The 26,115-nt window shown below is 44.2% G+C and overlaps 1 protein-coding gene across 25 annotated transcripts in view; it reads left to right on the top strand.

Annotated features, from left to right (window-relative positions):
- Positions 1–25,077, top strand: part of MTSS1 (MTSS I-BAR domain containing 1) — a 125,309-nt gene extending 100,232 nt beyond the window's left edge. For 3 of the 25 annotated variants that reach the window (XM_080580796.1, XM_080580777.1, XM_080580789.1), the window contains 9 exons: positions 4,213–4,370; positions 5,633–5,740; positions 6,648–6,745; positions 8,713–8,923; positions 16,281–16,400; positions 17,419–17,613; positions 19,701–19,865; positions 20,234–20,396; positions 22,111–25,077. In XM_080580796.1, the coding sequence (XP_080436922.1) occupies positions 4,213–4,370; positions 5,633–5,740; positions 6,648–6,745; positions 8,713–8,923; positions 16,281–16,400; positions 17,419–17,613; positions 19,701–19,865; positions 20,234–20,396; positions 22,111–22,808 (1,916 nt within the window). In that variant the 3' untranslated portion in view covers positions 22,809–25,077. The remainder of the gene's footprint in view (positions 1–4,212; positions 4,371–5,632; positions 5,741–6,647; positions 6,746–8,712; positions 8,924–16,280; positions 16,401–17,418; positions 17,614–19,700; positions 19,866–20,233; positions 20,397–22,110) is intronic. The other 22 variants (XM_080580798.1, XM_080580797.1, XM_080580786.1 and 19 more) reach the window with 15 other exon arrangements.
- Positions 25,078–26,115: the final 1,038 nt, after the last annotated feature.

Raw genomic sequence — 26,115 nt, 5'->3', positions numbered from 1 at the left:
GAAAGACTCAGGTTTGGTTGCTGAAGGGCTCTGGAGCTCACCGCAGCAGTGAGGTTTTCCACCTCTCTGTAAACAGTTGCAGAATCCTAGATCCGTGTGAGTTTACGTGTGGGCTTTACAGTGCAGGGCTTGCAGGGGTTGTTCATCCTGGCAGGTGAAGCAGGTGGGCGCTTAGGATTTGGGAACGAATGACTGGGAGCCTGTTCTGGCAGAGGTGCACTCAGGGTTTTCTGACAGCGTAAATTCTGTCACTCTGCAAAGCATCCATATTGGATATTCAAGTTCTGTGCAGACACCTGGAAGATGTTTGAGGGAGCAGTCTTTAAGTGAGAATGTGGAAAATGATAATTTCATCAATATTTGCTGCACTGCCTACTTCATCAATAGCAGCATTAACTTTAACACTCAGATTTGCACTGAGAGCATTTAAAAATGACTGTTCTCCTTTGCTGCTACTGACAGCTTTGCTAGTTTAAGTTGTCTTATAAAATATAGGCATGAAATTGAGTTGAAAATTAGATTTGCCTGTTTTTCTTCTCCCAAACATGTGTTACTAAAGTTCTTTTCAGACAAGGGTTATTCAAGAAGCTACATGAGGCTTTTAGCAGTGGTTCTCACAGACCACTAAAACTGAACTTTGAAAGCGCGTTGGCCCTTTACAGCTCTTGCACATCGTGTTAATGATGTGAAGCATCTGTCCTGAAGGTAACGTATTCAGACTGCCCTTGGGGTAGTGAATTTGTGTTAATAACGATGAGAAGCCGTTCAGCTCTGCAGTTCGGTAGCTGTTAATTGCTCGTGTCAAGCAGCAGGTCCCTGTGCTATCAGAGCATGGTGCTTTCCTTCCTGGCAGGGTGGGAGTCAGTCCACAACTTCTGGTCCTGCATTTCTGGTCCCCTCTGCAACACCAGAGCTCCAGTTCGAGAGGGTGGATCTGAATTTCTCCTCCCTTTTCAGGCTGTTGGCTCGTGCTTCCACGTGCAGCTGGGTGTGCTCCGCAGAGCCGTCCTGCCGTCACGCTCATTTCTAGCTGACTCCAGATCAGAGACCCGTGACTACATTTGACACTTTTGGCCATTTCTAATGCTGTTTGCTTTTGGTGGGTCGTTCAAACCTGTTTCCAGCTGGTGCCTTCTTTCAGGTGCACCTTTCCAGCTGTGAATGATGAGCCTGTTCTGGAGCTGTTTTCCGGCATTATGCTAATTTTATTGGTTTGGAAATGGTTCCAAATGGGTAACCTAAAGCCCAGAGAACGTGGGCGGGAGAGAATAATGGATTGATGATGTTCATATGAAAGTGTGCTTCATGTCCACAGGCAAAAATAGTGCCATAGGTTGTCAGGGATACCGTAGTCATGACCTTCATTCCCCTAATGCAAAGGGGGAAAAACTGCATTGCCCTCCAGCGGTCCGTGATCCCTTCTGGGATAGATCCAGACTAATGGAGACCCAAGGTAGGTGAGGAGCAGAGGGCTGCTGGCCCTCACATCCTTGGTGTCCTCCAGGTGTAGCAGGGCTGCCGAGGGGCTATGATCTAAGCTGCTTAGCAAAGAAAACTGGTTCAATTGGGCAGAGATCTCGTCCTTCAGATTCCCAAGCTGCCTGAGTGCTGTGGGAGGCAACGCATGATTGAGAGAGCAGAAAGAGTTATGCCTGATTTCAAAAGGCTTGCTAGATTGATGTCTGCATTAGGGAGCTTTCAAAGGATGTTAATAAAGCTTTCCTGCACCTAAAAAATGAGTTGCAAGGATACCTGAGGAAAGAACTATGTTCATGCCATGTAAACATCTGACTTCAGAGCCTCATCCAAATGATTCACCAGCTTGTTTCCTGCTCTGAATTATACCCCAGACAGCTCGTGTTTTCACTGACTACGCAGGTGCCTAAGAGCCCTAGCATGAAAACAGGTCCCTGAAAGTAGCTGGGAGGAGATGGTACGTCTGCTGGCTTCCAGACTCACGTAAAGAAGTACACCAGATACTTCGCAGTGTGATCATTAGCTTGATCGTTATCCTAATAACTGTGCTGAGTTCAGTGGGTTGCGCAGGCATAAATGAGGTTTATTTTTGCCCCATGTTTTGGGTGCTCTGTTGCTCTGGTCCAAGACGTGGTGCTCTGTGGGGTCCAAATAAATCACCAGAATTCACTATCATTGAACCTATTTTTTATGAGTGGAGTCCGGTTGCTTTCTCAGTGTCTTCTCACCAGTGCAGGTGAATGCATTTAAGGAGGATTTACTGCGTTGAGTGCTGGTGGAACAGCTCGATGCTTACGGCACTTCTCCAGAGCTGACCTGATGAGTGTGTCGGGTTAGTGAGCAACCAATACATCTTGCGTTTGATCCATCCACTCTAGTGAGCCAGTATCTAGGTATAAACAAAGTGAGCTTATTTCACCTGTCATCATCTTTTGGGCATCTCTCAAAATAAGGTTCTGAGCAGTAATGCAAGTCTCAGTTTCGTAAGGAACATGAAAGAACAACTCCAGAGAAGTATACGGTTTAATCACTGCATCTGATTGCAAAAAAAGAACATGAGAAAGGGCCTGAAATGTACACAACAGTCTTCAGACAGAAGGGCCCGGCTTGTTTCTGAAGGATGACGGATGAGAAGGCACAGGACCTTTGGAGACGAGTTCAGTTCTTCTCTGAATTGTTTCTGGCGGACGCTAATTTTGAGAGAGGAAGTAGGTAACTGCAGCTTCAGAGCCTTTTATTGTTAGTGACTTACTTCCAAAGAGGTTTTATGACCCCACTGCACCAGTCGGTCTGATCTAGAGGACCAGACGGGTGTTCATGCTGGCAGCCCAGTACCCGAGCGGCTGTGCCGGTGTTACACCGCACGTGGCTCTTCGAGGGTGCATCGCAGAGCTCTGTGCATGGGTATCTGCAGGTCCGTCTGGGCGATGTCTAGCTCTTTACAGAGGAGATTTGGATGTATCCGGTCCTTAATGCCTCTAAGCCAGCATAGTTCTTGTTGTTTCCATTCCTGCTCCCTTTCCTGCTGCTCTGCCCTCTGGTATTTGTGTTGGGGAGCTGACAACTTCACCTCACTCTAGAGTCTGAAGAAATACATATGATGATAAGGCAAGGGTGTTCCTCTGTAAACCTGACCTTGAGTCATTTGCACTCCATACTAAACACATGAAGAGACTTTTTTTCTTCCCCATGCTCATAGTTTTAAATCCTCCGTGCACAGAGGTGGTTGTCCATGAGAACTGATTTTGGGTAGCTGCAACTCACCCACCATTTTTAAATGCTATCTTCCTGGTATTTAGCGACAGCAGAATGGAAATGCACGTGGCATACTTAATGTGCTTGTGTTGTTTCTGGGAGATTTGAGACAAACTTACCCAACAGAGGTTCTTTACAATATTTAGGGGTGAAAGCTGCATTAAAAGATCTTACAAGTACAGCAGTATTGGCTCAGTAATACCATGGCTGAGCAGCAGATCTTCGTTACTAGAGGAATGACTTTTTCCATGATGCAGAGCAAGTATTTGGTGCAGAGTAAGGTGCCTCACTGTCACAGACAGTTTTGGTGTCGTGAGTTGACCATAATAAACACAGTGAAGCTTTTTGATTGCAGAACATCAGATATTTTCTTCCATAGACAAATACAGATGGTACCAGACATAAACGCGTGTTTGAGATGTTGGTAGGTTTTTGCGTCTGGACTTCGGAGTGAAGAAAGGTGTTTTGTCAGTTGCTTGTGTAAAGTGCTTGAATCCGGCGGTCCAGTGGTCAGTAACACATCCCTAATGTCATCTCATATAGAAGATTCATTCACTCATTTAGTGACTCTGCAGAGTTGTCATTAGGACCTTGCTAAGCACAAAAGTAGGAAGGAAGAGGGACGTATCTTGGGTTGGTAATTCATACCCCCCCTAGTAAGCTGTTGATTTTTCAAGGATGATCTGAGGGGTGTTTTCAGCTAACGCTTCGAGAAAGTCCTTACGTGAAATGCTGTCTTTGGCTTGTTGAATCCTTTGTATTCAGCTGGATTTCTATTCTATGCCAAAGGGAAAAAGATGCTCTGAAACGATTAATTCAATTGGGGAAAAATGCCTGCAACTCTGAATGAAGGGAAAATGCTGGTTGAGACTTGAATTGCAAAAGCACAATCTGGCAGCAGTGCCAACTGAAAATACGGTATTCCTCTGTGTAGATCCACGGTTATGACAAAACGTACTCTTGTTTGTTTCCTGCATACAGGACGGGGTGACATTCAGCCCCAGTTGGATAGCGCTTTACAAGATGTCAATGATAAGTACCTGCTGCTTGAAGAAACCGAGAAGCAAGCTGTCAGAAAAGCTCTGATCGAGGAGCGCGGGCGATTCTGTACTTTCATCTCGATGCTGCGGCCTGTAATAGTAAGAGCTCTCCATTTCAAGTCGGTGCTGTGCACAGATCGTAGAGGTGGCCAATAGCCCCTGCAAAGATTAGCTCGTTTTATCTTTGGAATGAATTTTTAGAGCCATAGAGACTAGCCGAAGTTCAACCTGCAGCTCTGCCTAGGAAGTGGTGAGAATTGGGCATTTTTTGTAGTCATTTATTAGAGTAATTCAGCATCTGAAGGCACTGGATACTTCAAAGAGGACTAATGGGGAAACAGTGGGCTTGATTTCCTCCTGCATATGGACTTAAGATATTGCTAATGCACATTTTTTTCCACTGCTTTTTTTTTCTTATCATCACATTTTAATATAAACCTTCCTTACTCCTACTCCAGCGCTAGGACTGATAAATTTTTCAAGACCTCCCCTGTGCATATAATGACATTATCTGACAGATTGCAGCCTGCTTTCATGCAGTTTGCTGGCAGCTCTTTTCCTCCTACATGACAGCTTTTTCAGTTCATTGAAAAGGTTTAAGTATATTTTCCTAATCTCAGGGCGTTTGAAGCCCAGCGATGAATTGCTTGTGGCTTTCTGCAAGCGTGAGGCATTTCTGAAGGGCCTTCAGTGAGCTGGGAAAACGTTCCCAATGCTTGTTTACAAAGAGCATCAGTGTCAACAGAAAACCGTTCTTAGAGAAGTAGGAAAGTGATGCCAGAACAGGTGGAGGTGAATTGCAGAGTGAGGACCTGATCAAAACTGCCATGGTAGCAAAGGGATTCCTGTGGTAATTTGTGGTGCTGGAATTGTCTGAATTAGCTGTTGATGTAGCCTGAGCCAGAGTGAATCACGGATGTATTAACGATCTATTCCTGTACAGTGCCTTTATCTCAAAGTCTCCAAAAGGTAGAAAAAGGTATGAGTTTAGCTCCTGCTTAAGTTTGAGTTAAAATCCTTAAGATACATTAGTGAGTATACATGGAAGAATTAAAATTATTCCAAGTGCCACAAGAATGGCACTATTTTTCTGGACAAAAAGAAGGCTCAGATTTATGTCATTGATGAGGAAGGGGATTTCTGGGCCTCAAAACTCACAGCAATCTTAAAAGTGTCGCAAAACTCTAAATGAGTATTTCCAAGCCTCTTTCATAAGTAGTGGTTGCTTAACAGACAAACAAAAAGCAGCTCTGTTGGGCATTGCTACGGTCATCAGGAAAAAGAAAACGGTCATGTACTGTGTTGTGGATCTGATTTTTAAAACCAAGGCTGTGATTAGCCCTTTTCTTTTGTCTTTTCAGGAAGAAGAAATATCAATGCTGGGAGAAATAACCCATTTACAAACCATATCAGATGACCTGAAGAGCCTCACCATGGATCCACACAAATTGCCATCTTCAAGTGAACAGGTTAGCCTGGAAAATGTTTTGTTTTTTTTTAGCTTGTAACTTTTTTGTGTGTTGTGAGAAATATTGATTACTAGCATTTAGTGGCTTAATGTTACATTCTGTAGATGCTTCACTTCAGCAAGGTGTCATTTTAAATGTAAGAAATCAAAAAAAAAAAACAGATTTTGAAGTACCAGGCAAGTGCTCCTAAGCTATTTGGTGAGACCAGTGTGAAGTGGTAACTGCAACACTTTGAAGTATATAAGTGAAAATGCCCAGCTTCTGTTGAGAGTATTTGAATGGGTGTCACCTCATCACCCTACGCTTAAACATCCCTGTCTGTATGTGGTTACAAGATTGCTGGGATTTGGTATCTTGATGGAGTCTAACATTTGAACACTTTTCCGTGCTATCCTTAAAATGCATAGGAAAATGTGTATCATCAAATGACTCCGAAAAGGACCTTTGACTTCAGCTGTTCCGTGTGAACTCAGTTTTCTTGTTATACCTTATAACCCTTATCGTTGACATAGAAGTATAAAGGAGGGAAGCTCTGCTGTGGGTAAATATTGGACCTTCAATATTTTTCTAATGTGAGTTTTTAAATACTATAGCTACTGTAGTTTTTAAGAGAAAAAAAAAACACACAACAACAACCTACAGTATGGATAAAATAAACCTCCAGTTTACTTTTTAAAGATTTTTCCATTCAAATATGAGCATTCCTTCTGTGATATCAGTCCTAGTGTTAAAGTATGGTAGTTTCAGGAAACTCGGAGATGGAGCTGCCTCTCCTCTTGTAATACGCACAGCCAATTGGTATTGAAAGTTTGCAGTGGAGACAAATGTTGTATGACAAGCAGATGGTTTCTGCTAACAGGAGAAAAAAAATTCCGTGTCCCTGATGCTATCGATTGTCTTTCATCAGGTAATTTTAGATTTGAAAGGTTCTGATTACAGCTGGTCTTATCAGACTCCTCCATCCTCTCCCAGTACCACCATGTCCAGAAAATCTAGTGTTTGCAGGTAAGTAGACTGGTAATGTTTAATTTTAACCTGTATGTGGGCAAAGGGAGTTCAGACTGTGATATGGATTTGTTTACATATTTAAATCTTAAATAACAACTCTTAAGGAACTCAATCCCCCATGGTCTTTATCCATGTGAATGTGTGACTGGGAATACTAAAAAGGATGGGCATGACTGAACAACTTTTGAACTCAAGACAACTTGACGATGCTTTTGATTTAGTTCTCTTGAATCCATTTCAGATCAAAGAGCAGACTGTACTGATCTAAGCTCTGAGACTGTTCGTTCATAATTTCCTTTTCTGTTTTTCATACGATGACTTTCTAGATTATTCTAAGTAGCTGTTACTAATCAGTAAGTTAAACTGTTTGAAAAGGAAAAATCATCCTTGGCAATTACCCTATAAGTCTGGTAGATGGGAATGCTTTTTTGATACGAGTTTTTCTGACTGTTTAATGCTGTCTAATGCTGTCCTAAAATATGTTGAAACACTGGATTCTGTCTATGCTTTCTCTGTAAAAACTGTTTTCTCTCATAAAACAGTTTATTAGCATGTTGCCCCTGTACCTGGTGTCTACATTTACTCTTTCCTTTTACTGAAAAGGAAAATAACCTACTGTGTATTCTGCTCTAACACCTTCATAGTTGCTCTCAAATGATTTTTTAGTTTGCTTTATGAATAATGTACTACAGGTTCCCTGTGTATGAGCAAAGTTACCTCTAGCATGTCAGAGCAAGCGAACATGATGTTATGTATCTACTTGCCTCTGCATGCAGATATATATAAAAAAAACAACTTCAGTACTTTTATATATATATGTGAAAATGTGCATATGTAGAGCAATGGGCACAGGCTTAAAGATGCAATATCCTGAAGCTGTAAAAGAAAATGGCTAAAAAAAATCGATCATCTGGTCCTGATCAACCTAATTTCATGTGGTAAAACCCGTATGGGCACCGTTGTGTATGGGTAAAAAAAGGCAGAACTCCTCTTCCTCTGCTGCAAGCTGGCTTGTCCATCTTGTGTGTACATGAGATTTGTGAAGAAGAGGTGCTGTCCTAGCCCACGTACCTTTCAGAGCCATCCTGTTAGCTAGTCAGAGGACTCCTGCCAGTGAAAGTAGGAACCTGCCTTCAGACAGATGCATCCTACTAGTCCTGCTTAGCCACCTCAGCAGCAAATTTTAACAGCTCCCACATTGTGGCTGGCATGTCATTGCTCCATCGATACTGGACATCAATAATCGATCTCTTTGGTTGAAATATTTTTTTAATGCATATTAATTTGAAATTTTAATTTCCTGGTGGTCTTTCTTACTAACTAAAGCTACATAACCAGAGGTGGGACTTCACCGAATACGTATCATCACTTTTTTTTTTTTTCCTGGTAGAAAGTGTTCATGTGAGCAAAACCTGTCCTAGGCACTTTGAAGCATGGGGTTTTGGTAGAGCTTTCAGAAATCTCACACGCTGGCCTGCTGATTGAACCAAACTGCATGTCACGACGCAGACTTTTAGATGAACCATGATGCCTTCAGACCTCCTGCTAGAGATCCTGTTGAAAATTTGGTCCTTGGTGCAGTAGGAGAGAGCTGTCAGCAAACATTTTTTGCACGTGTTTTGTAAAGGCTAGAGAGGGCACGTAACAAATCCCTTCGTCCATAACCTAACGTGAACTGCGAGTGGTTAGAGAATATGATCATTTGAGTGAAATTCAAGGTAAAATGCCATTTTCTCTCTGGTCACAAGGGATACTGCAGCTGCTTACAGTTCTTTACTGATATATATGTGCATATATATATATATTTAAATTTATTTTGTCAACATTTTTTCTTTTCCGGTTTATGCTGCCTGTTGCTAGAGACATGTGGAATGTTAATTGTACTGTATATGGGTCTCTCCCCACCCCGCCCTTGTGTCTTTTCCTCTCCCCTTTCCTTTCTTTGTTCCTTTTGTCTCTCACAGCAGTCTGAACAGCGTTAACAGTAGTGATTCCCGGTCCAGTGGCTCGCACTCGCACTCACCTAGTTCACACTATCGCTATCGCAGCTCCAATCTGCCTCAGCAGGCACCCATGAGGCTGTCCAGTGTGTCCTCCCATGATTCTGGATTCATGTCCCAGGATGCTTTCCAGTCCAAATCGCCATCCCCTATGCCACCAGAAGCACCTAACCAGGTACGTGCAAGCATGAGAACAAAAACCTGAGCGTGAGCTGGACTCTCTAACTTGGCTCACCTTTCACAAAAGCCTGTGGTGTGATTTTGGGGTACCTTGGAGTCAGATTTAGTGCTGAGGGTAAGGTTTATCTCGCTGCACTTCATCCATCTAAAAGTTGGGCCTCTGGTTGGAGTGATCTGTGTTGCTTTTGCAGTTAGCACTGAAGAGAGGGATTAGTTGCTCTCAGGGACTTTGATTTTTGCTCTGGCCCTGGAGGGAACCTAGATGCCTAACTTTCAGATGGGTACAGAGGAGAAAAGAGTAAGAAATCCCACCCTGCTAGAAGGAGTGACTATTCACTTTACCCACTGAAGTTACCAGTTAATATACAGCACAGATTGCAAGTTGATAATATCAGATGGCTGTTTATTGTTTAATGGACAAAAATCACTGCCAGAACGGCCTTCTGACAGCCTTGGTATTGATACTGGTGGCTTTCATAACAGGGATACTGGGGTCCCACCAGATGGACCCCTACAAAAGGCCAGGAATGCTCAGAATGCCATTAACAACATCATATGAGATTGGTTTTGCCATTTTTGACGACATCCCTTTCTGTGGATAGGCTTGCTCTTCTTGACTTCCAATTGAGCACCTTGCAGAAATAAGGTTTCTGCATCAAAACAAAAGGTGTTTTTAATTCTTTATGGAACTCTTAAGAAATATGAGCAGATTTTCCTTTAGTGTAATAAACGTAGTTGTACTCCTTTTCATGTAACGGGGAGTGGATGGTCATGTAGCCAATAATGAATTTAATCCCCACAGTCAGCAAGCAGCTGACAATTTCAGTATTAGCTGTCACCAAGTGCCACCTGCACACTTAAGCTACTCTTAGACCACCTTGGACAGTGCACAGACCCTTACTGCCTGCAGAACGTTTAGTAAGTAGCTCTCACAGTGAAATTTTTAGGGTATCATTGAAAACAGCACTGGTTCATTTAAGTTTGGAGCATATTCTCGAGGGAAGCTCAGTATTTTTTTAAATCTGTTTACCTCTTTCATTTTAATAGAAATGCTTTGTTGTCAAACGAGTACATCTTCTACACTGTCCCCAGTCTGGACACATCAGCGTTATCTTTATAGATGACAACCTGAAGAACTTTATGCACACTAATAAAATGAATGTTTTATTTAGATTGGCTATGGCTAACCTAAGTGAAAAAAATAAATGAGCAATAATAAAGTAAACTGGAATAGTAACAAGGTAAGGATGCTGACTTTTAAGATACGTACATTGGTTATACATTCTAGCATCATCTTTGGTTTTCATAGTAACCACTGCACCTGCATAAAAGGGTGGTAATCTACGTGATGGTGCTATGTTTGCAGATGAGGATGTAACTTTGCAATTGCCCCTACCATGGAAAAAACCCAACACCTCTCTTTGCAAGTTCCCCTCTTAAACAGGGGAGAGAACTTAGGCCGGTGTCAGCTGGCAGAACATCCTGAAAGTCGGTGGAGTCACGCTGACCTACACCAGCTAAGTTCACATACTTTCACTTCATTTTAGAAACTATCCATAAAGTTGCAAACCGATCCAAGCATCCCTTGAGCTATTCATGAGCTGTAGAAGGCTGCAGCAGTGTGGCGTTGACTTGACAAGTGTAGTGTGTTGGTATAACAAATAGGTATGTGCTCTGTATGTCTCCAGTTCTGTATACCTTTGCGCAGAGGAAAAGGTAACAGATCATTGCCTGGCCGCTTCATCTTTGCTTAAGTGTCTCGCTTTGTATGTTCAGCACTAAGTAAAATATGTGTGTGTCGTGCTGACGGATAACCGTGATCGTGAGCTTACCGAGAAGCTGTTCAATTTACAGCGTTATTTCATGTTGTGTGTCTCTAACCGAACCGACCGACGGGTCTTCCTTTCGGCGTTGTGCTTTTGAGGCTGGGCGGTGGGAGGGAGGAGCAGTGGCTGCTGACTGTTTCTAAAACACTGATGTCATTGTTTGCAGCAGTGACACTGAGAAAGCAGAAAAGCAAGCTCCCGAATCAACAAAGGAAATTAAAAGCTATGTATCTTGCGCAGGTGGACACTTGGCTGATGTTTGCTGGCTACATGCTCTGGCATCTGCTAGCAGCAGTAGTTTTTAAGGCAGCAAAGCCGATTTTCTGTTAATAATGGATTTTAAAAGAAAGTGGAGAGGATCTGCATAATATTCCCAAATTATGGGAATTACACTATATGAGCAACGTGAAGTTTTTACGCTCTCGCCTGCATTTTTGACAATGAAGTGTCACTGAAAATTGAACTGATCTTATTCAAAATCACAGATGGGGGGTAAAATTTTGAAGAAGAAATAAGTAGAGATTTAAACAAGATACAGACTGTACCAGAGGAGAGATGACTGGCAAAATGAAGACTGCTTTCCAGACTATAGTTGATGAGTAGTCTTCACACTGCGTAGAAGACAGGAAAAAGAGCAATTATAAAACCAGGCTCTGCCCTTAGACTGGTTCAGTGTGACCTATTTTCTGCAGCATTACCGTTAAGATCACTGGGAGGAAAAGTGTTAGCCTCTAACAGGTAGCAGTACATTTGGAAAGTGCCCTGTAAAATATTTTAATCTTAATCAAGCAAGTGCAGTTGGGCGAAAAGCATCACAGATCTCTTTCTGGAGCTGAGTAGTTTCTCTAAATGCCTGGTTTGAGGTCAGCATTGCCCCTGGCATGTGCTGAAACCACGTAAAGCCCTGGGCAGCCCTGCTGCAGGGAGCACAGAGCAGGTCCTGGATGAACACCCGACGAGGTTGGTGCTGCTAACCCTACACGTAGCCCCGTGTAGTAGGCAAACTGGGGCCTGGGAGTATCTGCGATGAAGTGGTATGGTAATAGTAGTTACGTTTGTGTTAAGGGGATGACAGTAGGAGGATCCGCTGGGCTTGGAGTGAACACACGTGGTGATTTTCATAATGTGGGGAGTGGTCATGGAGTTGGGTTGTAGAGGCTGCTTAAGACTTGGTGGGGGTGAAAGCAAGGTGGGAGAAAGAAGCAGGTAAAGAAGAGGGAAAAAAAAACCACAACTGTTCAGGTGTTGTCAAACAGCAGAGGACTAAGTCTTTCTTATTAGAATATTCTGGAAATCACTTCTCCTTAAACAATAAAGCAGAGGGAAACTAGATGTGAACTTACAGATTTGGAAGCTAAGGAGTCTGCTTTTGAGGAGATGGCATTGCTTGAAATAGCTTGATGTTAGAATAGGGGAAATACAGTCATAACTATTCAATTGTTCGTGTAAATTAAGAAATGCTTCTAAATTAAACCCTTTAAAAAAAAAAAAGAAATGCATCTATCAATTACCACGAGGTTCTTGTTTCTCCTAAACTTACTTTTCAAATTCAGTTTCCCAAGGGTTTGTCCCTGACTAGATGAGTAGAGACACGTTTTTGGAAGTGAGACAGATCGAGGAGGTGACCTTAAGTCTCTGTCGTGAGGCTTTTGAAAAGTAGCTGATGTGTCTTCTCCTGACTGCAGAGACGTTGGACCAAGCTCTTCCTTAGGATTTGATCTCCTGGGAAAATCTTGCCCAGAAAGCTCAGTCTAGTGTATGAAGAAGGGAAGGGGTTAAGAAAGCAATACTGTGTTTGAATGGAAAATGAGAATATAGCAAAGGATGCAGGTAATCCAAGATAACTGCAGTCCTGTTGTAGGTTAGTGGGACAGCAGATGGAAACTGTAATCATACTGTCCAGTAGCTCAAAATACAGTTAGTGGGGGGTTGTTGTTGGTGGTTTTTTTTTGTTTTGTTTTTAATATATCCTTGTTGGAATTCATGCATAGCACACCAACAGCAGGACACTATCCAAGAACAAGCCATGGAACAATGTCCGAGAAACCAGATACCATGCTGCATACATATCATGTACATCTGACAAACTGGTTGTTATTGTGCAGAGCACATTTTTAGCTTCGTGCTGATATCGTTAACTTCAGGGTTTTTCTCAGAAGAGATGGTTGAGAGCTGAGCAGAACCACCATTATCACAACTGTGGAAAAAAATAACCTCCTGGGGTTAAAGTAGCTGAAATGAAAGAACTAATTTAAAAAAAAACATTCAAATTAAGCAATCATTTTAAAAAGGAATCAACAAAAGTCATCTGGAAAAAAAAAAAAAGTCAAATTTCTCACTCCAGGGGATGTGGAGTAGAAATTGCTCAGCGCTATGTTTGTCTGTGTGTGTGCTCCCGGGGGCACACGTTTCCAGGTGGGTGTGCATCTTGAACAAGCACTCAAACTTGAAGCCTTTTTGCCTGAGCAGTAGCTGTGCAGTTTCTGTTTTCAGCCACTCATGTACTTTCTGCTAAGAAATGAAGGGCGGTCTGTGCTTCCCACACCGTGCTCCTCCCAGCCATTCAAGACCGTTGGCAGTCCGATCCTTTTGTCTGCAGCCACTCTCGTCTTCTTTACGCTTCTCCTTCAGGACCTCAGTATTCTTCTGTCGCCATCATTTTCTCACTGTCTTAATCCTTTTTTAGCAAGACCTGAGGCACCCTTCCCGTGTCATGTGAATTTCTCAAGACAAGGAGACCTGTTTCCCTACCACCACGTCTTACATTTCCTTCAACTACCACGATGTTTTCTGCAGGGTATCTTGGTTCATCCTTTGCTTAACTTGGCCTGTTGAAAATGGCCATGCTGAGTTTGCTGTGAGTCCTTCTTTCATCTTTCTTTCACCTTGTAGTCACACTATTGCAAAAATAAATTTGCCATTTCTAGGCTTTTTTCCTATACATCACATAAATTGAACAAATCTTTGCATCTTCAGAAGTTGGATTTTTGGCCATATTCCGTCTACTGGCTGCATGCAGCTCTATTGCTAATAAAACCTTAGTAAACATAAAATTGTTTCTTGATAGATTCTTGACAGAAACTCTTGAAGCTTCTGGCTTGTAAACAAGAATAGTCTATTGAGTGTAAACTCCAAATTCTCAGTTGTCATCAGTGGGACATCTGGAGAAACCAAGGTGCCGTAACATGGTCCTTGGAACTCGGATCCTTCTGTGTCTGTCCTGTCATAGGCAGAGTACTCAGACCCAAGAGGGTCTTTCAGTGGTTCTTTTCGGTAATAAACATGAGGTTTCAGAAAGCATTTTCTGAAATTACATTCCTATCTTCATTTTTTCCTAACCCAAGTGTAACACTATTGGGAGTGTTCTCAAGGTGAGCGTTCTCAATCAGTTTCTTTTGCTGAGCAACCTAGAAGAGGCCAAACTTGGAGATTTATTGTAAAAAATGAATTTAAGAATAGAAAAAATAGGCTTATGTGCATTTAGTGCACTGTATTTATATCTGATGGCCGTCACCTGCAGCTGATGTTTGTCAGTATTCATATTTTCAGAGATTTCTCCTGTAAAAGGAGTTGCTTTAAATCAAGAACGTGACAGGTTACACAAAGCATCAAGCCACTGTATCACTGTAACCCACAGATTATTTTTCATTTTTCTCCTTAAGAGCTACATATCATTTGTTGTAGCTTCTTCTGATCTTATGTTCCTCTCACCCTTTGAGATGAACTCGAGATGAACTCGAGATGAACTCGAGATACTGCCCTCTGAGTACAAGCTTACAAGTACCCTAACCACATTTGCCAGGTCACATGCAGATCTGATCTGATGCCAGCCTAAGATGGGATGTGCATTATTTCTACAGAATAATCCACTGTATTTTTTGTCTTTTTTTCTTCTTCTCTGTTTTTTTGTTTTTTTTTAACAGCCTTTGCAGAGTTTACAGGACTTATTTAAATTCGCAGTTTGCAAATAATTTCAGGATGCTGATCTTGTAATGGCTTCTCAACAGCCCCATAGTCTTCACCAAAATCCTTACAACAAAGGTGTCCCATCTTGGGAGATCAACATCTCCTTTTACGTAGGCGATTAGCTATACATTACTTATATGTAGTTCATAGTGAGCAGTGAGTAATTATGACTCTGCTATGTCTCTTACCCTGATATAATTTTATTGCAGCCTCACTCCAAGATCTCATCTAAGGTTAACTGGCGAAATTGTATTTTAGATGAGATTTCCCTTGATCTTCAAAATTTCATTCTTTGGAAACTGAGGCTTTGCTACACAAACTTCCGTACAAGAGGGCATTTCTGGAAATCCCAGGCATTGTCTCTGCTGTCTTAAAATAAAATGACGGTGATATCGTTAGATAGACTTGCTTCACAGGTCTTGGACTACAAAAGGATGAATGATTCTTGCTAATATTGAATTTCCTGACAGTGAACAGAGCTCAGTACTGTCCTGATATCTTTGCTGTCAGTGTTCTTGACCATTTCAAAGCCCGTGGTTGGACCTGCCCCCTGCTGAGGGTGATGCTGCTGTCAATGGGGAGATGTACAGCAGCATTGCAGTTGGTAAAGTGGTCCACGTGGTTATTCACCTTGGAGTCAGGCCTGTCTGTAGGTGAATTGGATGCTTCTGTAGGGGTCTTATAGCAGTGAATGTACATAAAGGCACGCACTGAGAAGCAGGAGAGAAGTTCCTTGTTAGGAGCTAGGTGGTTGAGCTGTTAGCTGGACGTTCGGTGTCCTGCATTTTCCTCCCCTCTCCATCCAAGCCCCTGGTATTTTCTGTCTCCACTGCTCAGAGGAGGTGGCTGGCAAGCACATGCCACCGTTTATGCCCGCAGCAGAGTACATGCACCTTCGTAGTGACTGCTGGGCAGAAAGGTTTGAGTCCGTGCTTTGGGTGTATGCATACCCCCCGCAGAGGCACATGCATACAGCCTTTGGAAGCCTCCAGCTCTGGTAAGTAGCGCTTCTTTCTCTGTTCCATAATATTTGAACTCAGATGAGCTGTTCACAAGTGCTGTTGCAGGTCAGAATACCCGAGAACTTGTGAATGTAAGTGACATTTGCTGCTCTGTGTTTTAAACCTAAACTTGATGGCTTTGAAATACCGATGATCTGCTTTTCTGTACGAATCAGTTGTCTTGGTGCATCGCATGCTTGGACCGTCGGTCCCCTCAGCTTCTTGCTCTGAGACAGCTAACAGAATTGAGGCGCTGGGATTGCGATGAGGAGCTGAGGTCGATCCCTCGCTTCCCTCATTCTCAAGCAGCGTGGCAAGTTCTCGCACTAAGCAATTGCCTTGTTTCGTTGTAGATTTCCTGAACGTTAGCAATGGTTTTGAGCGGTTTCTAATTGTTTTTAAAACCCTAACCCTCTGCTTCTCTCATCCTTCCCTTTCTCCTGTGTGTGTCTTTGTGTATGTGCTTTTTGTCTTTTTTTGTTTGTTCGTTTGTATTTTTTTTTCTTTTTGGTGGCTTGTGTATCCTTTCCCCGCGTTGCGGTGCTGTTTTACGCTGCAGAATTCGTCCAGCTCTGCCTCTTCAGAAGCCTCTGAAACCTGCCAGTCAGTGAGCGAGTGCAGTTCCCCCACCTCAGTCAGCTCAGGCTCCACCATGGGGGCTTGGGCCTCCACAGATAAGGTGAAAAACTTCATCTCAAAGACATACAAACCTCCTAGCGTGTTATCCAAACCCAGCAACTTTTGGACAAAAAAAAAAAATGTGCATGGGACACAGCCAGGATTCCTCCCGGGGAAGATGAGAACAGGAACTGTTGCACGCTCCCTTAAAAGTGAATCTGTTTGAATGAACCACAGTGACGCTTGCCTTCAAACTTGCTGCTAGGGGGAAGCTACAAATTGGCCATTTTACAGAGTAAATTTCTAAGAAATCTCAATTGTCCACCTTTTTGTACTCAAAGAGACTGTGGAATGGTGCCTAAACCCAGCTGGGTGCCTGACAAAGAGCATCATGGCCAGGTTTTACTGTTTGTGGCCTCTCTCTCTCCCGTTAGATAGCATGCATCACACCAAGCAATTGGAGTGTATTTTTGAACAAAATGAAAAGAAAAACCAAGCACCGTGCCAGAACGTGGTTGGAATAAATTCTGGGGGATACACTGTGAACCGGGGGAGGCAGTGAGAGCAGTATCCATTCTCATCTGGTAAATCCTCGCTGTTGGGTTTTTTCTTTTTTTTTTTTTTCTTCCATATCATCACACAGCCAGAACATGTCATTTTCGAAGGCTATACGCTTTTCTTCTCTGTCCGGCTACATAGAATCAATGCCACCGATGCCAATGCCTCCAGTATTGGAAATGTTTTGTTTCTATGTCTGCAGACTAAATAAATTGCCAAGGCTTTTCACAGTGTGCCACTTTCATGGACAGAAGGCAAAGCCGCTGAGCCTGGAGACAATGACTGCTAGATTGATGTCTGAAATTTGTTATACCAAATAACAATTTTCAAGCAATCTCACTTCTGAACCAAGCGTTGTATCAATTTTCTGTTGTTTATTTGCAGCAAAGCTAAGATTTTCTTTCTTTATTTTAAGATACAGAAGTTTTCTCCCTAGAGCATCAGAGTCGCAGTGTATTTTCATATTCATTCTGTTTATATTAATTTCTCTGTTTTTGTTTGTTTATTTGTTTCGTTTCCAGTTGTCTAATGGGTTTTATCACTGTAGTTTATCAAGTGACCCATCCGTAGCTTCAGTTGGTGCAGGTCCTTTCCCTCATTTCCCGCCTGTCTCCCGCGCGTGGACTCGGGCTCCCTCAGCCCTCCTTCCAGACTACGTTCATTATTACACCATTGGGCCAGGCATGTTACCATCATCTAAGATCCCTAGCTGGAAGGTTTGTGTTCCTTTTGTTGTGGCAGTCCTCACCTCCTCATGCCAAGCGTGCGCACAGTGGTTGTTGCTGCTTTCAATCCGTGTAATTACGTGTTGATTTGCTCTGTTGAATATTGCTCTGACCGGGCACTGCATGGTGATAATCCAGCTAAAATCCAGTAGTGAAGATTTCTGAATGACCTCGTCTAATTCTGACGTTTCAGTAAAAGATATTAAAGCTGATAACACCTGGGTGAGAAGGAGTAGTTTAGTTCTGGAACAAAAGTGACACGGTGAAGGCACTCTGGGCTCTATTCAGCGAGAAGAGAGCTGGTTGAGCATCCTCAGAGCTCTCACTTGAGCGGGGAAGAGCAGGCTTGGCGTGCAGCTTGCCTAGAGAAATCACTCATCGAACGACGCCATGCTCTCACTGCAGCTGCTGTCCTTTGCTCCCACCCTGACCACAGGTGGGCATGCCCTTGTACATCTGGCTGGAGGGGTTTAAGAAGTTGCTTACTTCAGACTGAAAGTGCTACCACAGCTTGTTTTGGTGTCTCAGGTGAGACGGTAAGATGTTGCCAGCGTGCATCAACTTCTTTCAGTTGCTCCAGCTGGATCTGCAAGGGTCTTCCTCTGCACCAAAACGTCTCTGCTCTGCCAGGGCCGTGACTCTCACCCCTGCCAGGCAGTTCCCTGGGGAGGCTCTGCCCCCGGAGCCAAGGAGAAGGTCTCCTGTCTGGTGCCCTGAAGCTGTTTTGCAGCTGATAGTCGCTGCACAGGTCTTAGGTGCCTGTGGAGGGTTACGTGATACTGCATATGCACTCTGGGACCTTCTCGTATATGTAAATCGAGGTACCTTGTTACAGACCCCTGAATCTCTCTCTCCAGTGATTGGAGACTGAGGCACAGGCACAGGGTGACCACAGTGATCTTGGGGCTCCAGGTCCGCTGGCTGTGGCTGTGCTAGAAGCACTTTGCCAATAGATTTTACAGCCGAGCACTTAGAGCAAAGACACAGCTGTTGAGGCGAAGCAGAGTTGCACAAGGGCTCATAAAATGAAATACCTGTGTCTGCACAGGGGCCTTCTGTCACTACAGCTGGCTTGTGCTTCCCGTGCCTTTGACTGAGACGTGTCAGTAAAAATCTAGAGAGTGGTCTTAGCCCGTCATTAATCGTTTGATCAGAAGGCTGTGGGGAGGCTGCTCAGTAGCCAGCTGCGGCCGCTGCTGGCTGTGTGGCCAGGTCTGCCCCGCAAGCTGCTGCTTCTGGTTTTAGTTTTAAAGCACACCTTGGGCTAGGGCTGGGCCCTTCAGCAGCTGGCACCTGGGGAGCTGCTGCTCAGCAGTGATGCCGCGTCCCAGCACGGGTCACTGCTGAGCCCTGCTCGCCGGGCACGGCGTGTGGGCTCTGGGCACTCTCGGGACTGTGCTTAATAGAGCCCTGAGTGAGGATGGTCCTCGTGGCCTGAGGAATTCCCGTTTCAAATATAGCACCAGTAACTCAGAGCGAAGTTAGCCATCCGTCAGGACAGATCGTGACTCTGAACTGAAATTCAGCTAGTAAGTAAACCAAGAGATCACCCAGAGTAATGTCTGATGTGTGAAAAATAAAATAAAAATCTGTTTAAGCCTAGTTTTTCAGAACTATAATCCTGTGTAAGAACACACAATATTAGAACTTGCGTACAGCTAGCATTGCTGATTGGACATCTATGTGTATTTTACACCATATGTTTATGTTGTGTGCCAGTGACTTTTGCATCTGAATTTCTGAAAATGTAGGCTTTAACACCGTGGAATCTTATTTAGAGGAAACTATAACGTTAAAATGTTAAATATCTTCACAGAAGAATATTCTATGAAGAATATAATTCTTCCATAATTCGTAGGTAGAATAGGAAGATTAGATTCCCTTTAATAAAGGAGATGGGTTTTATGAGTGAAGATTTTTAATACCCTCAAAATTAATTAATTTATGGCCTTACTCAGAAAGGCACGTCAAGTTTGATGTATAATCTATCACATTAAAATTGTCCTTTTGCACAGTTATACTTGTGTTTAAAGTACAATCACTAATGAAAGCTGTCACTAACGAGCACGTTTCCTTAGGACTGGGCCAAGCCAGGCCCGTACGATCAGCCAATGGTGAACACTTTGCAGCGCCGCAAGGAGAAACGCGAGCCCGATCTGAACGGAGGAGCGCAGAGCGGACCGCCTGCGCCACCCGAGGAGGCCCAGAGACCTCGGAGCATGACGGTGTCGACTGCCACGAGGGTGAAGCTCTAATTTTGAATGTGCTATTTGGTGCAGGGGAAATGAACGGTGTGCTAGCTCCTGCCAGGATTCATTGACGTGCTTTGTCTTGGCATGTTTTTATCCAGCAAGTGGGACTGGTGTGGTGGTGATGTGGTCAGTGGAAGTTGCATGGGCATGAGAGAGTAAGACAATGGGCTATTTGTAGAGCATTTATGTTTGTAGAGCAGTGGCATCCCAAGAAGCACCTGTTTCTAAGCCCAAGTGAATGGTTGGACACTATCCTGTTGGATATATTGTATTGGTGACAAGCTCTGCTTGGGAGAAGGGACAGCTAAGAGCTGGTGAAGACCGACCAAGTAACGTGTCTCCTTTCTGTGCGTAACCAGCAGGGTGAGGAGATGGAGTCCTGCGAGGAGCTGGCGCTCGCTCTGACAAGAGGTCTGCAGCTTGACACCCAGAGGAGCAGCCGTGATTCCTTGCAGTGCTCCAGTGGTTACAGCACCCAGACAACAACTCCGTGCTGTTCAGAGGACACGATCCCGTCTCAAGGTACCCAGTACTGACCCGATGTGCTATCCGAGAGCTGTTCTCTTTCCGAGCCTTTTCAGCCTGGCCATCACGCGCTCACACCCCAGCACCAAGGAGCTGTATTCCAGCAGCCATCACTGGCTCGGTAGTCAGCAAAGGGGTGAACATTCCTCATGTGGGGGGAGGATGAGGGAGCGAGGGAGCTGGGCCTGGTCAGCCTGGAGAAGAGAAGGCTCAGGGGCAATCTGATCAGCGTGTATAAAATGTGAAGGGTGTCAAAAGTATGGGGCCAGACTCTTCTCACTGGTGCCCAGCAGTAGGATGAGAGGTAACAGGAACACACTGCAGCACAGGAAGTTCTGTCTGAACATGAGGAAAAACTTCTTCACCATGAGGGTGACAGAGCGCTGGAACAGGTTGCCCAGAGCGTTTGAGGAGTCTCCTTCCCCAGAGATACTTACCAGACACGTTTGGATGCAGTCCTGGGTAATGTTTGCCAGGGGACCCTGCCTGAGTTGGGAGGCTGGACTTGATGATCTCCAGAGGTGCCTCCCAACCTCAGCCATTCTGTGATGGCTGTCGTGAAGTTTTGTCCAGCCTGGAATGCAGCCTGGATTAAATTAAATAGAAGCCTGGATTTCTGCACTGTGTGCACTCATGTTTTCTTGTTCATTACTAGAATGATTTTTAGCTTAAGTATGCTACCAAGATCCAGTTTTAAAGGAGGTGCTGGAACTAAATTTAATAAGTTAAGTAAAATGATGCTAGTATTGCATCATACACTTCTTCTGGTGGTAGTATCCTTTCCGAGCTATTGTCTTAGCAAAATTGCACTCTCACGAGCTTTGCTTTCTCGTTCCATCTGTGCTCTGATTCTGTTCTGTTTCCTTTTGTGACCTTTTATTTCCTACACAAACAGAAATTGTTGTAGCTGGAAAAAAGAATTCGTTGGAGACCTTAACTTGGGCATACCTGGGAAGTTGCACCAAGGTATTGGGTTTTGTGCCATTTCAGACCCCGCAGGAAGCTGAGAGGGGCTGAGTTTGGTGCTGACAGTGCAGCAAGGACGTTGTTTGCGCAGCTGAGACCAGCTGTGCTGTGCAATCACAAGAGGCAGCAGGGCTTGCAGAAGGCCTAGCTTGGCTCAGCATTTACTTGGAAAGGAAGGAGCCTGATGCAATTATTGAAGCTTAGGCTGAGTTTTCAGAGCTGACAGCTGGGATTTATTTTGTTGGCAAAATAATCAAATTTGCTGCTGAAATCACTGGTACACCGTCCCCTGAGCCCCACATTGCCTGTTATAAAGTACAGTTTTTAGTCACTGGCTGTTTGTATCTACAGTAAGTAAGTATTTGTACCTACAAGTGTTAACATATGACTTGTAGGATGCCAGTTTTAGTATCTTAATGTTGGCAACAAACACTGAGTCTTCGTTACTTAATTAGTTCTTTTTAGGGAAGGCACCGAATGTGTACCATGCTCATTCCCTTTCCTGAGAGACGTGAGCACGCTGCAGGTGTAGGGTTGGTCTGCTGTAGTGCCTGGCCTCAGCCACACAGCACGACAATCTTGGTCACCACGCTTCAGACTTCATTCCGCCTCGAGGTGAAACCTCTCCTAATTGCTACTGACCTCCAGGCCTTTTCGGTTGTATGTGCATTCACGTGCTTTAGCCTTAATGACGTGACTCGGCCGTCTTCTCCAGTTTGTTCCTAACTGTGTCGTTTGGCATCAGTTTCAGATTATGATTATTTCTCTGTGAGTGGTGACCAGGAGGCAGAACAACAAGAGTTTGACAAATCTTCCACCATCCCAAGAAACAGCGACATTAGTCAGTCGTATCGCAGAATGTTTCAGACCAAGCGTCCTGCTTCCACTGCAGGTCTGCCAACCACGCTCGGACCGGTCATAGTCACCCCCGGCGTCGCCACCATCCGACGGACGCCCTCCACCAAGCCTTCGGTCAGACGCGGTACCATAGGGGCAGGTCCGATTCCCATCAAGACGCCGGTGATTCCCGTCAAAACGCCCACGGTCCCCGATATCCCCGGGGGGCTGCCGGGCGCCCTCGCCGGGACCGAAGAATGCCCCGAGCAGAGCCTCGAGTCTCCAGCGGCGGGAGATGGCGGGCAAGGCGTCGCCAGCATGCCCTCGTCCTCGTGGAGCGGACAAGCGTCTGTCAACCCTCCGCCGTCGAGCCAGAAACTGAGCGCTGCCGACGAGCAGAGGCAAGCGGTTCCGGAGAGCGAGGGGGAAGAAAGCGACCGGGATGGCGTCGGCGCCCTGGCGCCCGCAGGCCAGCTGGAGCTCGATCCCGGGGACCTCAGCCCCGGGGACGCGCCGCAAGGTGAAGATATGCTGAACGCCATTCGGCGCGGCGTCAAACTGAAGAAGACGACCACGAATGATCGCTCAGCACCTCGTATTTCCTAGGGGCGAAAAAGCTGCCAGAGTACTAGCCGCCGAGAAGGAACTGTGAGAAAACTAATTTGTCTCTATCCATTCCAATCTGTAATCAGTGAATTTTTTAAGATACTCGGTAAACAGACAGTCTGAAAGTACTCTAAAAGAGAAAACAAGGTGAAAGAGCGTAGTAAGGCATAATCTTCACTGGTGTTTTAATTTGTAAATATCAATGATTTTGGTTCTGCATTTTTTTGATCTAAGTTACACTTTTAATTTTTTCTGAAGGTGCCAAATCCCATTTACCTTTTTTATAACTCTTTGTAAAGTTTTAAATCATAGGAGAAAAAAAAAATGTCGAGTAGTTAACTTCAGCAAAGGGATTTAATGAAAATTTGGCTTTTTTGCAAGCTTTTGTAGAGCGCCTTGTAATAGTGAGGTTGAAAAAAAAAACCAACAAAACAATGGGACTTATTTTAAAGTTTAAGTCAAGCAGTAAGGAATAGATCCTCATTTAAGCGTTAAAAAAAAGCAAGTTTGAAAAGCAGGAATGAAAATTGACAATAAAAGCAATATATAATGCAAGGAAGAAACCTGCAGTTGGTAGAGTATTTGGGGGTAGTGGGGGGGAGGGAGATGCCATCAAAATAGCAGATGCTGTTGCACAAAAGTAGCCTAGTAGGAGTAATTACTAGTAGCTTCATGGTAAATGCATCAGAATAAGCCATATTGGATTGCAGTGTTTTGTTTCTGTAGGGTGTTTTAAAGACTGGGTTTTTTCCACATTTCTTTTTGACTGCACAGCAACAACTCTCAGTCACATGCATGCAGCCTTAACTGTGTAGGCTTGGTTCTTCCACCTTCACCTTCTGTTCCACTCATCCTTTCACGGAACACAAACGAGGACGACAGGCTTAAGGCAGTTATCAATGTGAAAACATTTTTAAAATGCAAGCAGGGAGTTCTTAGCTATTATCAAAATGCCTTTTTCTGACCGTGCCCAGCAGGCTGGGCACCTTGGAAAGCCCAAATATTTTGAGAAAACACTTACCAATTTGACAGGTGTAACCAGCTTGTGATCTAATAAACTGCGAATGTTTCTTTCCAATACAGGGGCTTGTTTTTCTTAACTTCTTTTAAATGGCAGTTGATTGGCTTTTTCTTAACTACCGAAAATAATGGGGCAGCGGGTGGGGGGTGGGGAGATTATACAGTTTTTTATTTGGTAATACTGGGGGTCTGACCACTCCCTTCTCTTTTTTTGTACTTTAAGTCATGTTTTTTGGAACGCTATTGATAGAATTATTAAGAGTTGGATTTTTTTCCTTAAAGTAAAAGTAAGTTATTGCTGCAATACCCGTTTTCTAAAGCTGATAGAAATGTGCAGACCCCGGGGCGCCACCGGTGCTCTGATCGGACAGTCCGGCAGGATGCGGTCTGCCCACCCGCAGCAGACCCGTGCCTCTGGGATTGTTGAAAAATGCACCAAATAACACGTACAAGGGGCTAGTTTCCACCAAATACTCTGCAGATTTCTGTTGGCTTTGGACTTACCCACATAACCTCTTATGCTTTAATACATAACTGCATTGGATGTGAAACTTCTAGTAACTGTGTAGTCGCTGTGTTCTATATAACATTTTACACTGCTGTGGTTGCTGACCTTTTTTTTTTTTGTTATGGCTTAAAAGCAAAAAGCAAAAAAAAAAAAAAAAGAAAAAAGGCATGATTCTTAGAAACTATTAAACCTTCCTTTCTTTGAAAAACAAGCTCCTTATTACAGAATATACTAAACAGTAGTGCCTGTGGTGTAGCCCACCAATCTTGATACAGTAGCTGATGCATTGTGCAAATGAGGCTTTGAGATGGTTTTTGCATAAACAAAAACTGCTAGGAGATAATCTCAATAGTTAAAAGTGTTATTTAAACCTTTGAAATAAATGGATGTAACTGTACCGGAGTACAGCTTTTCACTTGTTTAGTTCTTAAACGTTAGTATAATCAGTAAAATTTAATATAAAATGTTGCCAAATTCAATGTAGAAAGAATGTGACAAAACACTTTGGATAGTTCTATTGTTTGTGTTTTTGCATATTGTAAAAGCAGTGTCACAGCTAAAAAATAAAATGTTTCTAATGGTAAATTATTGTGGTTTAGTTGCTAGTTTGTACTGAGAGTTGACCTCTCCCTGTGCAGTTTTTTGTTCTAAACTGGTATAAATAATTGCTGTAAGTGTGTCTCCCTTCTACATTGTAATGATTGCTTAAGCCTACGTTATAAATAAAGAACTGCTGGAAAACTTCTGCATTTCGGTTCTTAAAGACTTTCGGCTTCCAGAGCTTTGGATGTCAACGTTTCCTTCATCAGACCTCTAAGAATGCTTCCCCCTGAACTCTAACTGCATGTTACAGAAGCAAGAGGGCTTTAATAATAACTAAAATTGCATATAGTTTTGCTGATGTAGAGTGGAAGGGCAATAACAGAGCGAAGGTGCAGTGCTGACAAAGGAAATTCCAACTAAATAAAAACCGATTATATTTCTCTGCCCCGTGTTGTTACCTGGCCAGGAAGCACAGGTCACGCAACAGCTTTGTGCCTCTGCCCGCGGGCAGCCGGGCACCACCCAGCCGCTCGCTCACTGTCCCCAGGTGGGATGGGGGAGAGAATCAGAGAGGGAAAAGTGCGAGGACTCATGGGATGAGACAAAGACAGTTTACCAGGTAAAGCAAAAGCCACACACAGGGAAAGCACAGCAAAGCAAGGAATGCCTTCGCCTGTCCCACCAGCAGGCAGGTGCCAGCCACCCCCAGGACAGCAGGGCTCACCACGTAGCGGTGCCTTGGGAAGACAAACGCCACCGCCCCCAGCGCCCCCCTGCCTCCTCCTTTCCCCCAGCTGCCATTGCTGAGCATCCCCGTGGTGCGGGATGTCCCTTTGGTCATTCGGGGCCAGCTGTCCTGGCTGTGTCCCCTCCAGCTCCTGGGGCACCCCCAGCCCCTCGCTGGCAGGGCAGCACGAGGAGCTGGGGAGTCCTTGGCTCTGGGGGAGCGCTGCCCTGCAACGACTGAAACAGCGGTGTGCTGGCACCGCTATTTTCATCACAGATCCCAAACACAGCATCATAGGGGCCTCTACAAAGAAAATTACCCCAGCCCAAACCATGACACTGCCTGAGGAGGAACGTTGCTGTCAACTCCACACATGCTTACAACCAGAATTTATCAAGCACGGCACAAGTGCCAGCTCCCACACAGCTCTGAGTGGTTGAAGACTTTGTTGCTGTTGTTCAGCCTTCTCAGGAGCAAATGTAGAGAGGGAGGGCATTGTTCCCACATGC

The sequence above is a fragment of the Anser brachyrhynchus genome (assembly GCF_964034855.1).
Source record: "Anser brachyrhynchus genome assembly, chromosome: 2".
Classification (NCBI taxonomy): domain Eukaryota; kingdom Metazoa; phylum Chordata; class Aves; order Anseriformes; family Anatidae; genus Anser; species Anser brachyrhynchus.
The sequence above is the reverse complement of the archived record's forward strand: the minus strand, read 5'-3'. Positions and strand labels throughout refer to the sequence as shown.